The sequence below is a fragment of the Rhinolophus hipposideros genome (genome assembly GCF_964194185.1).
Source record: "Rhinolophus hipposideros genome assembly, chromosome: 3".
In the NCBI taxonomy this organism is placed as follows: domain Eukaryota; kingdom Metazoa; phylum Chordata; class Mammalia; order Chiroptera; family Rhinolophidae; genus Rhinolophus; species Rhinolophus hipposideros.
Window position 1 is genome coordinate 27499814 of NC_138049.1, and position 12729 is coordinate 27512542.

Here is a 12729-nt window from a genome sequence, read left to right on the forward strand (position 1 = left end):
ACAAATCAGGAAAAAACTGTTTTTCGCATGGCCAGATTTTGCTTCAGATTATATGACCACCATACCCACACAATGCGGCATCTCGTCTGGCCTTTCTGAACTGGAAGTACCTTCCTCCTATAATCAGGCTATCACATAACCTGGCAGAAGATTCAGAGTTCGTTTCTCTCTTAAAGACCACTATGCATGAATCAATCGTGTTACTTTGCTATAATCCCAGGGTAAAAGAAGTCCAAAGAATCTATGCATTCTGAGTTTGTGTGTATTCGGTCTCAGGCCCTGATTTGTCTGACAGGCCTTGGGGAGAGACAGAGAAAGAGAGAGGAAGAGAGAGAGAGAGAGAGAGAGAGAGAGAGAGAGAGAGAGAGAGAGAGAGAGAGAGAGAGAGAGAGAATACAAGGCATTCACCTAGACTAAAATCAGATTAAAACAATAAAGATATTTTATGCTTTGTGTAAACTGGTAAGTGTCACGACTCTTGGAATGACAGTCTTGTTGAAAATTTGACACACTTTTCCTTCTGGTATGTCTTGGCATAAATTGTTCCTCTCTCTGCAAGATTAACTGATACCATCTGTTAGTATTCTGGGCCCTCACTCTCAGCCTGTGTTTGAATCTGCATGTTTCTTTTCTTGGTTTCTTTTCAAAGGTACAAGAACACAAGCGCTACCCCTCGCTGATGGCCAAACGCAAAGTCAGTCTGAGCTCCCGTTTGTTCCCAAGCCTTTTAACCCCTTGCGCCCAACTCTACATCTGAAGGCAAAAACAGTCCTCGGAGACTTGGCCCACCCCCTGCCTGTGATAGGCTGCTTGGAATAGCAACTGCCTGTGTCACCGAAAAGGGCAAAGCCTTCTGAAATAGAAACAAAGTTGGTCACAAATCACATTGGCTTTGCTCGAAGTTTTTTTTTTTTTTTTCCACCTTCTTTAGCATGCGACCATGGGGAAAGTGACCACTGCTGTCAGGGAGGGAAGTCAGGGTGGTTTGGTGCGGAGGGAACAGCTGTAACTTCTAAGTGACTATGGTACCTGTTGAAAACACAGAGGGCCCCAGTCTGCTGAACCCGAAGGGGAGACCAGCAGAGACTGATGGCAGCGACAGAGCCAGCAGCGGCAGGCATCCTTCCTGGATCAGAGGTAAAGTGAGGCAAATGGGCTTGGGGGACTGTCTAGAGTAGCAAGCTGAACTTGTTTCTCACTCCTGTGTGCGTGTGCGTGTGCATGTGTTTAGATATCAGTGTGCTAGGCGCACAGAGAAAAGGGTACAGATATGGTAGGAGGAGTGGCAAGACATTATAATGTGAAGGTTGAACCACTACTGGTAAGGTGGGTCTCATCCATTATGTTGACAATACAATGTATAAATCTTTTTTAATTTGGGGACAATTGGTAAGATAGTCAAGTGTAAACACACACACCCACTTTGGCATTTATTGTCACACATGGACAATCTGCAACAAGTGGATATTATAACTATAATTTTTAAATCAGTATTTATTTTAAGTAGGCTTCATAAAATTATTAGTTACATAATCAATGAACACAGCTTGGTTTTTAGGTTCCAGGATCTGTAATGAATTGGAGCTTTATTCAGCGCCTAAAACCTCTGCTCCCTTGCTCCTGCTCTCTTTAAAACTGGTCTTTCGAACTAAGGTTTTAATACCTTTATTTCTGGAGATGAAATTTGGAAAGGTTTAAATTCATTTCAGTTATCTTTGCTAAACCAAATGCTTTTCTTCACTTCCACATTTACAACTCCCACAGAAACATTGCACACTTTTAGCGGTCTGTTCCTATTCATTCAGTTCTCAAAGGAATAGAAAGGAATGGTAACATGAAATGAAGTCAAACATAGATAATTTTCTTCTTCCTACTGCTTTCCTCAGCTCTGCTCCCCCAGCCATATAATACATTCCTAGACCATATATTGGAATTTCATGAATAATCCAAAACACCAAATGATACAAAAGGCATTTACCTTTCACCTTGAAATGGATCTGTATACTTATGTTTGCACTGTGGGCTTGTCTGATCTTAGAATTGCAGCCACAACCTCTCTCATGGAGACATAGAGTGGTACCTCCTGGGGAACTGAGAAGCTGTCATTCTTCCCTGTCCTGCTCCTTGCTCAACCTTCTCTTACTTTCCCCCTTCTAGAATGAATAATATCTGGGGTCATCTTTCAATATAGCCTAGCCCTCATGTGTTCACTGACTCCTCAGTCTAAAAGCAAGCAAGGAAAACTTGTATTGGGGGGTAAGGGGAAAGATTTAAAGAGTTCTCCTCTCTGAACTTCTGCAAGAGTGAGCTGAAGGACTAGCTGAGGTAGTGAAATCAACAAAAAGGTTAACTAAATAATGTCGGTGATAATGGCACAAAGAAGATGAAAAATTTTGTCCTGGGTGGGCTTCCACAGTAACAATTAAAAATTGACTATTAAATTTGGATATGGCTTTGAAAGCCCAGAGTACTCTTAATAGGTTAAATTGCACAAGTTTACAATTATCTAAAAGGAATTTAAGATGTATATATGTTTGTAAAGGTTGAATGCATGCACAATTTTCCATTTAAAGTGCAATGGCTTATGTTCTTGAAAAGTAATAAATGAGTAAATACCACAAATTATCTTTTAAACTTAATTTTAAATGAACCTTTATTATGCACAAGAGGAAGCCTAAATGTTTCATCCAGGAAATTCAGAGTATTTAAAATATGCTTTAAAATTATCATACTATTCCTACATTTGAAGATAGCAAGTTTTTCTATAGCCCTAGATGGAAAAATTAAAGCCAAAGAGGAATGAGTTATACAATCCAGGACAAGGTAATTAAATCATGTGAGATACTGAAAAATGAAACAAAACAGAGGTCCTAAGCTCTGTAATTGCACCCCTTTAATGTTAGTGTGTACAATAAAAAGTGTTAGCAGGTCTTCCTCTCCAACTCCTCTTAAACTGAAAAGAATGCTCTGTTCCAACAACTAGAAGCTAATGGATATATAAATTCATTTTCAAAAATCTTTGACTCAAAGTGGGTACATTTTTAGTAAATTGTTCAGTGTTTGTAGACATGTTGTAACTGACTTGATAGGGCAGGGTTGAGCTCAGCTTGAAATTCTGGTGCCTAGAATCAACAGATATAGGTAATATGAGAAACGTGGACTGCTGGAGCATCTCACACAAGGAGAACGTGAGGCCAGAAGATGTGTGGTTGGCCCAAGTTCATGCAGTGGCTGGTGCAAAGCTGACCCTGGCAGCCTCTCGCCCAGAAGGCCTAAAGCCTCTTCCTCCATCTCAGACACAGGGTCTCTGAGTCTCTTCTAATTTCATGATTCAAACTACTGGCTAGGTAGAAGATTTCCTCAAGGCGCTCTTTACCCCACCAGTACTTGCTTTTTCCTCTGGATCTGCCCAAAAGGTCAGAAACCAAGAACAATATCCATTGTATGAATGCAGGTTCTCAGCACTATAGGTCCAGCCACCGAATGCACTGGAAACCAGATCATTAGAACTGGACTCTCTAATCCAGCTGAAAGGGCTGCACTCCATGCTCTCTAAGACCCTTCTAAGTGCCAGATGCCACAGTCTGAAATTTAATAAATGCACACTTCTAATCAGATGACTGCTCTAAGGCAGTTGTTCTCAAATAAGTTTAAAGCTGTGAACTTTGTACAAATGGAAGCCGAGTAGGTGGTCAGTATGTAAGACGGGTCATCGTGGCCTGTTCTAGTGGAGAAAGGGGAGGTAGAGAAAGGAAGGACCTGCAGCCTGGCTGCTTCCCTGCTTCCTCTCATCCCTTGTAGCCCCTCACATCAGGCTCCTCGAGTGGGATCACATTCAGCAAACCTCATATCCATCGTTACTCTGGTTAGGCAGGTCATTTTTTGTTGTTGGGGCATATTTACTGTGCCCCTACTGAGTATTGGGCCTCCAGGTTTAGCTTAACCCAGTCCTCTTGAATCCAGTGAGGCCCAGCTTTCTTAGGCTTCATTGGGCAGCCCAAGGGGAAGTCTACTTGTAAGACTGAAGGGACTTTGGAGAATAAACTTATCCCCATGGAAGAGAAAGTCAGGCCAACCCTCTTGACCTAGTAACGTGTAAGAGAAGCGATTCCAACAACAGACCAGTCACTATGGTAAGACCCAGGTCTGGGCCGTTGCCTTTTTTTTTTCTTCAGGTTTTCATATATTAAAAAGTAAAGTGACAAAACCTGTGACAAAAATTATTGTGCTTTAAAAACGTGTATTTAAAAAATTAATGGCTGATAACAAAAATTTTTTGCATGTAGTTTGATATTCCCAAGGAAGTGGACAGGATTTATAGACATGTGAATATATGAGAAAGTATGGACTCTTTTGTGTGGAAATAAGATCATATTTAAAGATAACTATCTCCCTTTTTACTTTAGTTAGCTTATCTCTCTCTGACTGTATATTTAACCTCAGTTGGCAATCACATTAAAAGTGTAAATTTGAGACTGCAAGGACTGGGCAAATGGCTTCTCCAAGATCTGGGCAAGGAGAAGGCTCTCAACAAAGTTGGCGGGAGCTGTTTCACCACAGACTCTGTGAGCCTCGCGCTTCACCTGTTGGCTGCTGACTGTTCACGATGGCTGCTGGCCCCTGGCCGCTCAGGGTAGCCCACAGCAGCCCCTGGCAGCTCACATCGGCAGCCCAGCTCCAGGGAGAGCCATTGTTGAGTCGTAGCGGTAGAGCGCACAGCTCACTGCCCAGGCGGGAATCGAATGGGCGGCTTTCCACATTAGGAGCACGGAGCTCCCAGTGCCTGATCCACCAGGCGGCCCCATCCAGATCTTAAAGGGCTCTTATTCCCCTTTAAGATCATGTCACCAAAGAAGGCAGAGAGGTTGTCCCTTGCCACAGACCACCTCTTGGCTGCCACAATAGCAGCAGACACACACGTGAGGGAGCCTGTAGCGGCAGGGCCTGGCAAATATGGATGAAGCCAGGCCAAAGAGACGCCAAGCAGTGCTGCTAATCTGGAGTGACTGAAATTAGCTGGCAGACACCAGTGTGCCTGAACTGGTTTTACAGCCAATGTCTGCTCTGATAGGTCAATGGCCCTATCCCAGTTGTTAAATATTTTAAACATTACCCTTGTCTCTGGTAAGATTGCCAGCAGGAGCTGACACCCAGAGATCCCAGGAACATGCCTGGTGGTAGCTGATAGGACCCTAATGTGAGCCCTCGAGACATAGTCTTTGTGAATTCTCAACGGGGTACTTTCTACTGGTCCAGATTTTATAGTAGCTGGTGAAAACAGAGCGCAAAATATAATGAATCCACTCTGGGGCTGACTGAGGAAATTCCAATTTACAGGTACATATCAAAGAGGAGTCAGCTGATTTTAAAATGCAATTTTTAATTGCTATAGATGTGTGGAATTCTATTTTTCATTCGAAAAATAGTTATTAGGTTGGTGCAAAAGTAACTGCAGGTTTTGCAATTATCATTATTATTTTTGTTGTTGTTCATTTATTTATTTTTAAGGAGGGTGCAGCTCACAGTGGCCCATGAGGGGATCCAACCTGCAACCTTGGTGTTATTAGCACCACGTTCTAACCAACTGAGCGAACCGGCCACCCCTGCTATTATTTTTAACCTTTTAAACTGCAGTTACTTTTGCACCCATCTAATAGTTCTTAAATTTGCTTTTATAGGTAGCATTTTCTCAATAGGAGGAACCCAAGTATTATTTTAGCTTCAGGGTTTAAAAGTTCTGAGAGCTCCAAACCACCCTCCATTAGTGCACAATTAGCTTGGGCTTCTAAGAGCTGAAGCAGCTATTTACTCAAAGTTTATAAGCAAGAACTGGTTTTATAAGATTCTTAAATTGAGCAGAGTCAGCACTCCCTAGTTCAATTTTTTTTTCCTTTCTCAGTAATAGTCTTCCCCAAGAGAATGAGTTATTGAATACAATAGGCAATGAAAGCCATGTAAAAGGACACCAAATTATGGTGGTTAGAAAGGGGAAAAGTAGAAATGGTCTCCTTCCCAAGGAGCTATTTGACCTGTGGAGGCAGGAAGATAAATGTTCTCTGGTTGGACTAATCAAATAACACGAGTCAGATTAACAGGAAAAAATAACAACATTTATTACAAATGTACATATATGGGGTCCCATACGAATGTGAGACTGGAGGACAGACTGGGCAGTGAAGGCTTATGTGCCATCTTGAGCTAAGGAGAAGGGGAGTATTGTGGTTTGGGACATCATATGGCAGGAAGACAATTCACGTGGAGATGGAAAAGCAAATGTTTGGTAAATAAATGTTTACTGGGCCATGTTTAACAATGGGACACAGAGAGGACTTTGGTCAAAGGGGCCTTCTAGGTTCTTCCCTAACACACCAAGTTCATATTAAATTACAGTTGTCTATGACGGTAGCCCTCTTCTTGGAGCAGATCCTCTATATAAAATATTTTAAGCAGTTAGGGGGAAGATCAAAGGTTTTTCCTGAGTCTTTCTTTTCTTAAAAATTAACCAGCTTAAAATAACCAATATCCCAAAAGGCATACTTTGGGGTACTAAACTTTGCTTCCCCTCAGACCAAATATCAGATAAGAATGATTTCTCATTACATTTTTTCTCAAAAATTACTCAATCTCAGTTAAAGGTACAAAACCTGAGTCCCCCCAAAAACTTCCCAGCTGAAACTTTGAGTCAAATATGTTAGCTTTATAGTAAATCATAAATTCATATAGGTTTTTTTCTATTTTATTTTGTTTTGATTTGTCTCAATTGGTATCATTTTCCTTCCTATGTCATAACACACTTATTTATGCATTTGCTAACTGGCTACGCTTCAGTGATATATTAAATTTTCTATACAATTTAAGGAAGTAATAATAAGACTAAAGTAATTTATCACATTATTCTAATTTTAGGAGCCTTCATTATTTTTGAACCGTGAGTCACTTTCTATGGTGCTGCCAAAATATCAGGGAGAAAAAACTCAGTTTTTCATTTAACTTAAAGAAGTGTTTTTTTTGTTTGTTTTTTCCTTAAGTAAATCAAGTGTAATTTAACTTTAAACTGTTAAATTGTGCTTCCCTTGGAAGCAATTATTTCTCAGAAACACTTATGACTCAGGTCTACCTGGCATTGCTAATCTCTGAGACTTAACTATGTCCATATTATTTTTTCCAAAATATTTTGCTCCTGAGCTCACCTGTTGTCCTACTTTGTAGAAGTCAGAGTTAGGAGCTATGTGCAGTGCAAATTTAGAAACCTGCCTGAAATGGCATCTCAGCCTCAGAGGTGAAAAGTTTTTTAAGAATAGGGGGGAAATTTGTAATTAGAATCAATTTGTATGTTGAAATAGCATCCCCAGACTGATGATATTTTTTCATTTCCATTGAGGAACAAAGCTGTAAAACCCCAAGGCAAAATCACAGGAAGAATGTTTCAGGCCCAATTATGTAGGTACTGCCAAAAACAAATGAATCTAAGAATTTGTAGAAAGGCATAATTGTTATTTTATTTCCTTTTGCCCCATCATCTAGACTAAAAAAAAAAACAAAAAAACAAAAAAACAAACAAACAAAAAAAAAACCTTTGTTGAATGATTATCATGGGCCAAGAGCTTCTATCATAATTATTTCTTCTTATCTTTATAACAACTCAATGAGGTAATATTACCTTAGACACTGAGGCTAAGAAAGCAACAAGTAACATTTACCAAACATTTACTACTATGTACTTCTATCTTATTTCTTTTCAATAAAAACTTTATGAAGTAGGTAATACTATCTTGGTTTTAGGAATGAGGACACAGAAGAACAGAAAGGTTAAGGGACATGTCAACATCAAGCACTCTGATTCCAGGCTGTACCCTCACTATTAAGCCCAGGTGCCTCCCGGAGAGAAGCAAAGTGACTATTCCAGGCAGCACAGATAATAGATGGCAGTACAGAGATCTGAAGCTCAGTGTCCTATATCCAATCCAGGGTTTCGCCCATTTGACCAATAATACCATCCAGCACTGATGTCTCTATTTCCTGCTCTGTTTGGTGAATTTGAGTACCCCATTACACTCATTTCAGAACTTTATTGCATTCTATTTTAGCTAATTTCCTAATTTTACATGTAACATGTTTTTTTCTATAAAAGTATAAATTCCCAGATAAAATATATATTATTGTACCTATCACAGCTCTAAGCTAACTGCAAGTGCTTAGAAAAGGTAAGAACTATACCTTTTCTCTGTATTTTCATCAGGGATCACATGCATGGAGCCCAAGTGCCACCATCTTGTGCCATCAGATCCAGATGTAACCTAGGAAGTGTCTCAACACAGAGCTCACATGACCACCCTGCTGATTGTACTGTCTGCCATCCATGCCCAATAGAGTGCTGGCACTTAGTACAGGCTGAATTGTTACATGAGTAAAAAAGTGTTTGTTGAGCTAAACTAAAGAGCATTTTAATTCAGCAATACTTATTGAGAGGCATGGTGCTAGACACTTCAGGGATAAAAAAAGGAGTCTAAGATGTGATTCATGTCCATAGATTTTTACCGACTCATCAGAAAGATAAGAGTCTAAATAACAACAAGACAATCATTTAACAAATTTTAGTGTCTATTATGATTCAGACATGATGCTAGACTCTGGGTCCATGGATGAACAAGAGACATTCAGGCAATGCAGATGATTATTAGCAATTGATGAGGAGAAAGGAGATCAGGACACCTACAATGGAAGAGGTGGGCAGATACATAATACTCGGGTAGTGCCTGGGGGACAGTTAAGCCAGTTTTTGAAGGATTCTGTAAGACAGTGTGGCTAAGCTGAATCAACAAAGCATAACTGAAGCCAAGAGGTTTACAGAGAGCATTCTAAGTAGAGTAATTATCTTGTATACAAATTTGGAGAAGAAAGAATGACACTTTCAGGAACTGCAAAAATTTTTGTTTGATGAGAGTACAGACTTCAAAGAGAAGAAAAAAAGATGACAAAAGAATCTGAAGACATAAGCAGGGACAATATCATGCACTTCTGTGTGCTCTGTACCATGAGAGGAGGAATTCTTAGGAGGAAGAATACTGAGGAAGAGACCATATCAGTTCAAGAGAAATCACGAAAGTTTCTGAAAGTAATGGAAATGATGATCGAATTAGGGAGTCTTGGAAAACTTCATCTCATGTCTCCAAATCCTCTAGCTTTATGGAGTCACCAATCTTTTGCTATTTAAATAAAAATAGCTTCAGCTCCCATAAGGCTAAATCTATATGCCTCCTTGCTTCTCACTCCTGCCCTGTCCTCAAGAGTCTTGTGGTTCTTCTGATCGCTTTTACACCAACTTCCTGTTTCCACTGGATTCTTGCCCCTCACTTCCTACATTAGTCTTTTATCTTACTTCTGCTCCAAATCCATATGTGGATTATAGCTCCTTTTCTTTCATGTACTCAAATCCCATTCACACAAGCTTTTATAGATTTTTTACTAATGATTTGAAGAGAGCTGGGCCCATTCTTAAAATCCTCTTGTCAAATCCACCATAAGGAATTTGTTATAAACCAGTATTTTCTAAAATCCACAGACCTCTTGCCCAATTGTTCCCTTGTGTTCTGTCCCCATTCCTACCTTCCACAACTTGACAACCTGTCCTGACATTTTCTTCTATTTCTCCTATTTCTGAGCTCTTTTAGCTATTCTTTCTTTTTCTCCTTCTCCTTCCTCTCTCTCTCTCTCTCTCTCTCTCTCTCTCTCTCTCTCTCTCTCTCTCTCTCTCTCACACACACACACACACACACACACACACACACATACACACACACACGCACACACACACGTCAAAATCCTCCCTTTATATTATATAAAACATCTTGGCCTTTTCTCTTTCTCTCTTCCTCTTTCTCATAGTCTGGCTGTGTATTATCAACATGCCCTATGGGCTTCTCCCTTTATTTATTTAGTAAATAAAGTGTTTTTCCTAAGAGCTTTACAGACACAGATTTTACAATTTTATTTATTTCCTTCCCATTTTGTATTCCTAAATAAATAATTTAAACAACACTAAGAGTGTTTTGCTACCATTTTTGAGTACATGGACTCCTTTTTAAATAGAAAAACACATTCACATTTTCACATAATAGTCTTCACCATTTTATATTTATTGATTAGAAAATATAAAATGACAGAAAGCTACTTTTGCAATCACTAGCACTTAGAATTAAAAAAAAAAACTTATCACATGCATGTATGTTTAAAATCTTGAAGTACAGATATGTGTTACTACTGTTCCAACAGCCAATAATCATTGATGGGATGAGGATCCTTTTTTTTTTCTTTTTTCTTCTTTCTTTCTTTCTTTCTTTCTTTCTTTCTTTCTTTCTTTCTTTCTTTCTTTCTTTCTTTCTTTCTTTCTTTTTAATTTATTGGGGTGACAATTGTTAATGAAATTACATAATTTCAGGTGTACAATTCTGTGTTACATCATCTATAAATCCCATTGTGTGTTCACCACCCAGAGTCAGTTCTCCTTCCATCACCATATATTTGATCCCTCTTACCCTCATCTCCCACCCCCCACCCGTGAGGATCCTTTTTAAAGACTTTGTCAGTTTTTAAATGTCCATAGTTCACCACATCTCTCACACATCGAGAACCTCCATCCAAGAGACATCAAGTCTCTAGGTAAAATGGCTGCCAGTTTGTTCTCCAGATTCACCCCTCTTAACTCTATTGAAAATCCCCATGAAAACATGGAAAGAGCTGCACACGTACAATAGCACTAAAGCCAGATATATTCTTGATGAGTTAGAACTTAACTGTAAATAAAATGCAAACTTGGAGGTCATATATAAAATAAGACAGTAAAATGTTACATTTTCAATGACTGCATCCCTTATTGAGAGAATTTTCACCTTCCAGAGACACAGAAGACTTCTCTGTAGCCCCTAGAGCTGTTTTCTCAGATGCATAGAAGTTTTTGCTTCACAGTGCAATTCTTGCCAATCCTATCTTGTCATTATTACTTCTCTTTCTATATCTCTGTAGGGGCTACAATTTCTAAGATTGCAGCAACTTTGGGCTAGACAGGAAAGACAGTGCCCACTGCATTTTGAGACATGAAGTCAATGTAAGAAGGGACAAAGCCCAGAGGAGCCACTCGGATGATGTGCTGTAGAAGTTGTAGTTTTGTATGGACTCTTTTGGATAAGCAACGAACTACAAACTGCTTTAAATAAGGCATGAATGATATCCCTTATTCATAGTCAGGGGACCAAGAAAAAATTCCTTTCTCAGTTCAATGGAGCCACACCAGAAAAATAACTTCTAGACGTCAGAAATTTGGCTAGTGGCTGTGCACATCAATTGTCGAGGTTTAACTAAGGTCTAAGAGGAATTTCCAACTGCAACCGAGTGGCTAGAATGAGGTCAGACACTGCCAAGCTAAGAGCTGTTCCAACTCCCTCTGCTGTTGCCATCTGGGGAACTAAAAGATTCAGATACTCACTTCCCAGTCTCTCTTGCAGCCAAGTTTGACCAGGGATCCCACTGGTTCTGGTCAAAGAGACATTAGGGTAACTTTGTAGGGGAGGAAAAAAGTTTCCCTCAATCCTTTTGAGGTCCCACGCTGGGTCTGAAAATTAAACTGACAAAGACAGATTAACAGCAGAAAAGCATCCAAATTTATTTAATGTAAGTTTTACAAGACATGAGAGCCTTCATAAGGAAATGAAGACCTGAAGAAATGGTTAAGCCTGAGTATTTTGATGCCAGGTCTGATGTAGAAATATGATACCTTAGAGAGCATGAGGTAAGTGTAGTCAACTTGGGGGAAACATAGCAAGGCCTGTTTGTTCAGATTCTTCCTGGCCTCTCTTTGGAGATAAGATTGTTTTTCTCCTGGTATAGAGAGGGCATCTCTTACAGGGTTTTATGACCTGCTTCAGGGAGAAGAATGAGGGAAAGGCCAAAGGAACAGTCCTGCTTCTGTCATTTTCTCAAACTCCTTCAGCTTAAAATATTCAACATGCCAAGGTGCCATATTTTTGTGTACTGTGTCCTGAACCTCATCATCTTTCAAGGTGCTTCTGGAAAGTTCCCTCCCTTATAAAAAGAAAAAAGGTCTTGCCCTAAGACTTCTTCCATTGTATCTTGCCTTTAAAACTGATTGTGAGAGAATCTTATGCCTGGAGCTGTGGCAGCCACCTTGCCCATATGATGACAAGTCTGGACAAAAGCCAGCCCTATGAGGAGACAGGAACAGAAGGATAGATAATGAATTCTTGGAGACACCAAACTCAAGGTGGTCATCTCACTAATTAAACAATAAATGCCATGATGTTTCAAGTCCTTGTTTGTCAGGGTCTTGGTTTCTTACAGTCAAAAATGTCACTGACTTGTGCGGGCTGGGTAAAAAGAATGTAACAAATCTGGTTATTGGCAAGTACGTTTTAAATACCAAGGCAACACATGCATTTTTAAATTTCTTTTTACAGGAAACATAGAAATTTTGTAAAGTATCTGATTTTTGTTCTGTATAAATTTGTGAAAATGGACTCTGAAAAAAAAGATCTAGGACAACATCTAATAATAAGAGTAAACTGAGGTACAGCTAGAGGAGCTTCCTTAGAATGGAGATGCAAATAGACATATTTGCATCTGTATAAGACATGTAAAGAGTGTGAGAAGAGTTTTTACTTGCTGAATTATTAGCTGAAATCTGTGATGTGGAGGATAAGTATGAGAAGCTATTCT

At 39.5% G+C, this 12729-nt stretch overlaps 1 protein-coding gene across 1 annotated transcript in view; it reads left to right on the forward strand.

Moving 5' to 3' along the window:
• The first annotated feature begins 830 nt into the window (after nucleotides 1-830).
• Nucleotides 831-12729, forward strand: part of SLC2A12 (solute carrier family 2 member 12) — a 51981-nt gene continuing 40082 nt past the window's right edge. Inside the window, exon 1 of the mRNA XM_081036940.1 lies at nucleotides 831-1137. Within this exon, the coding sequence (XP_080893066.1) occupies nucleotides 1023-1137 (115 nt within the window). The 5' untranslated portion in view covers nucleotides 831-1022. The remainder of the gene's footprint in view (nucleotides 1138-12729) is intronic.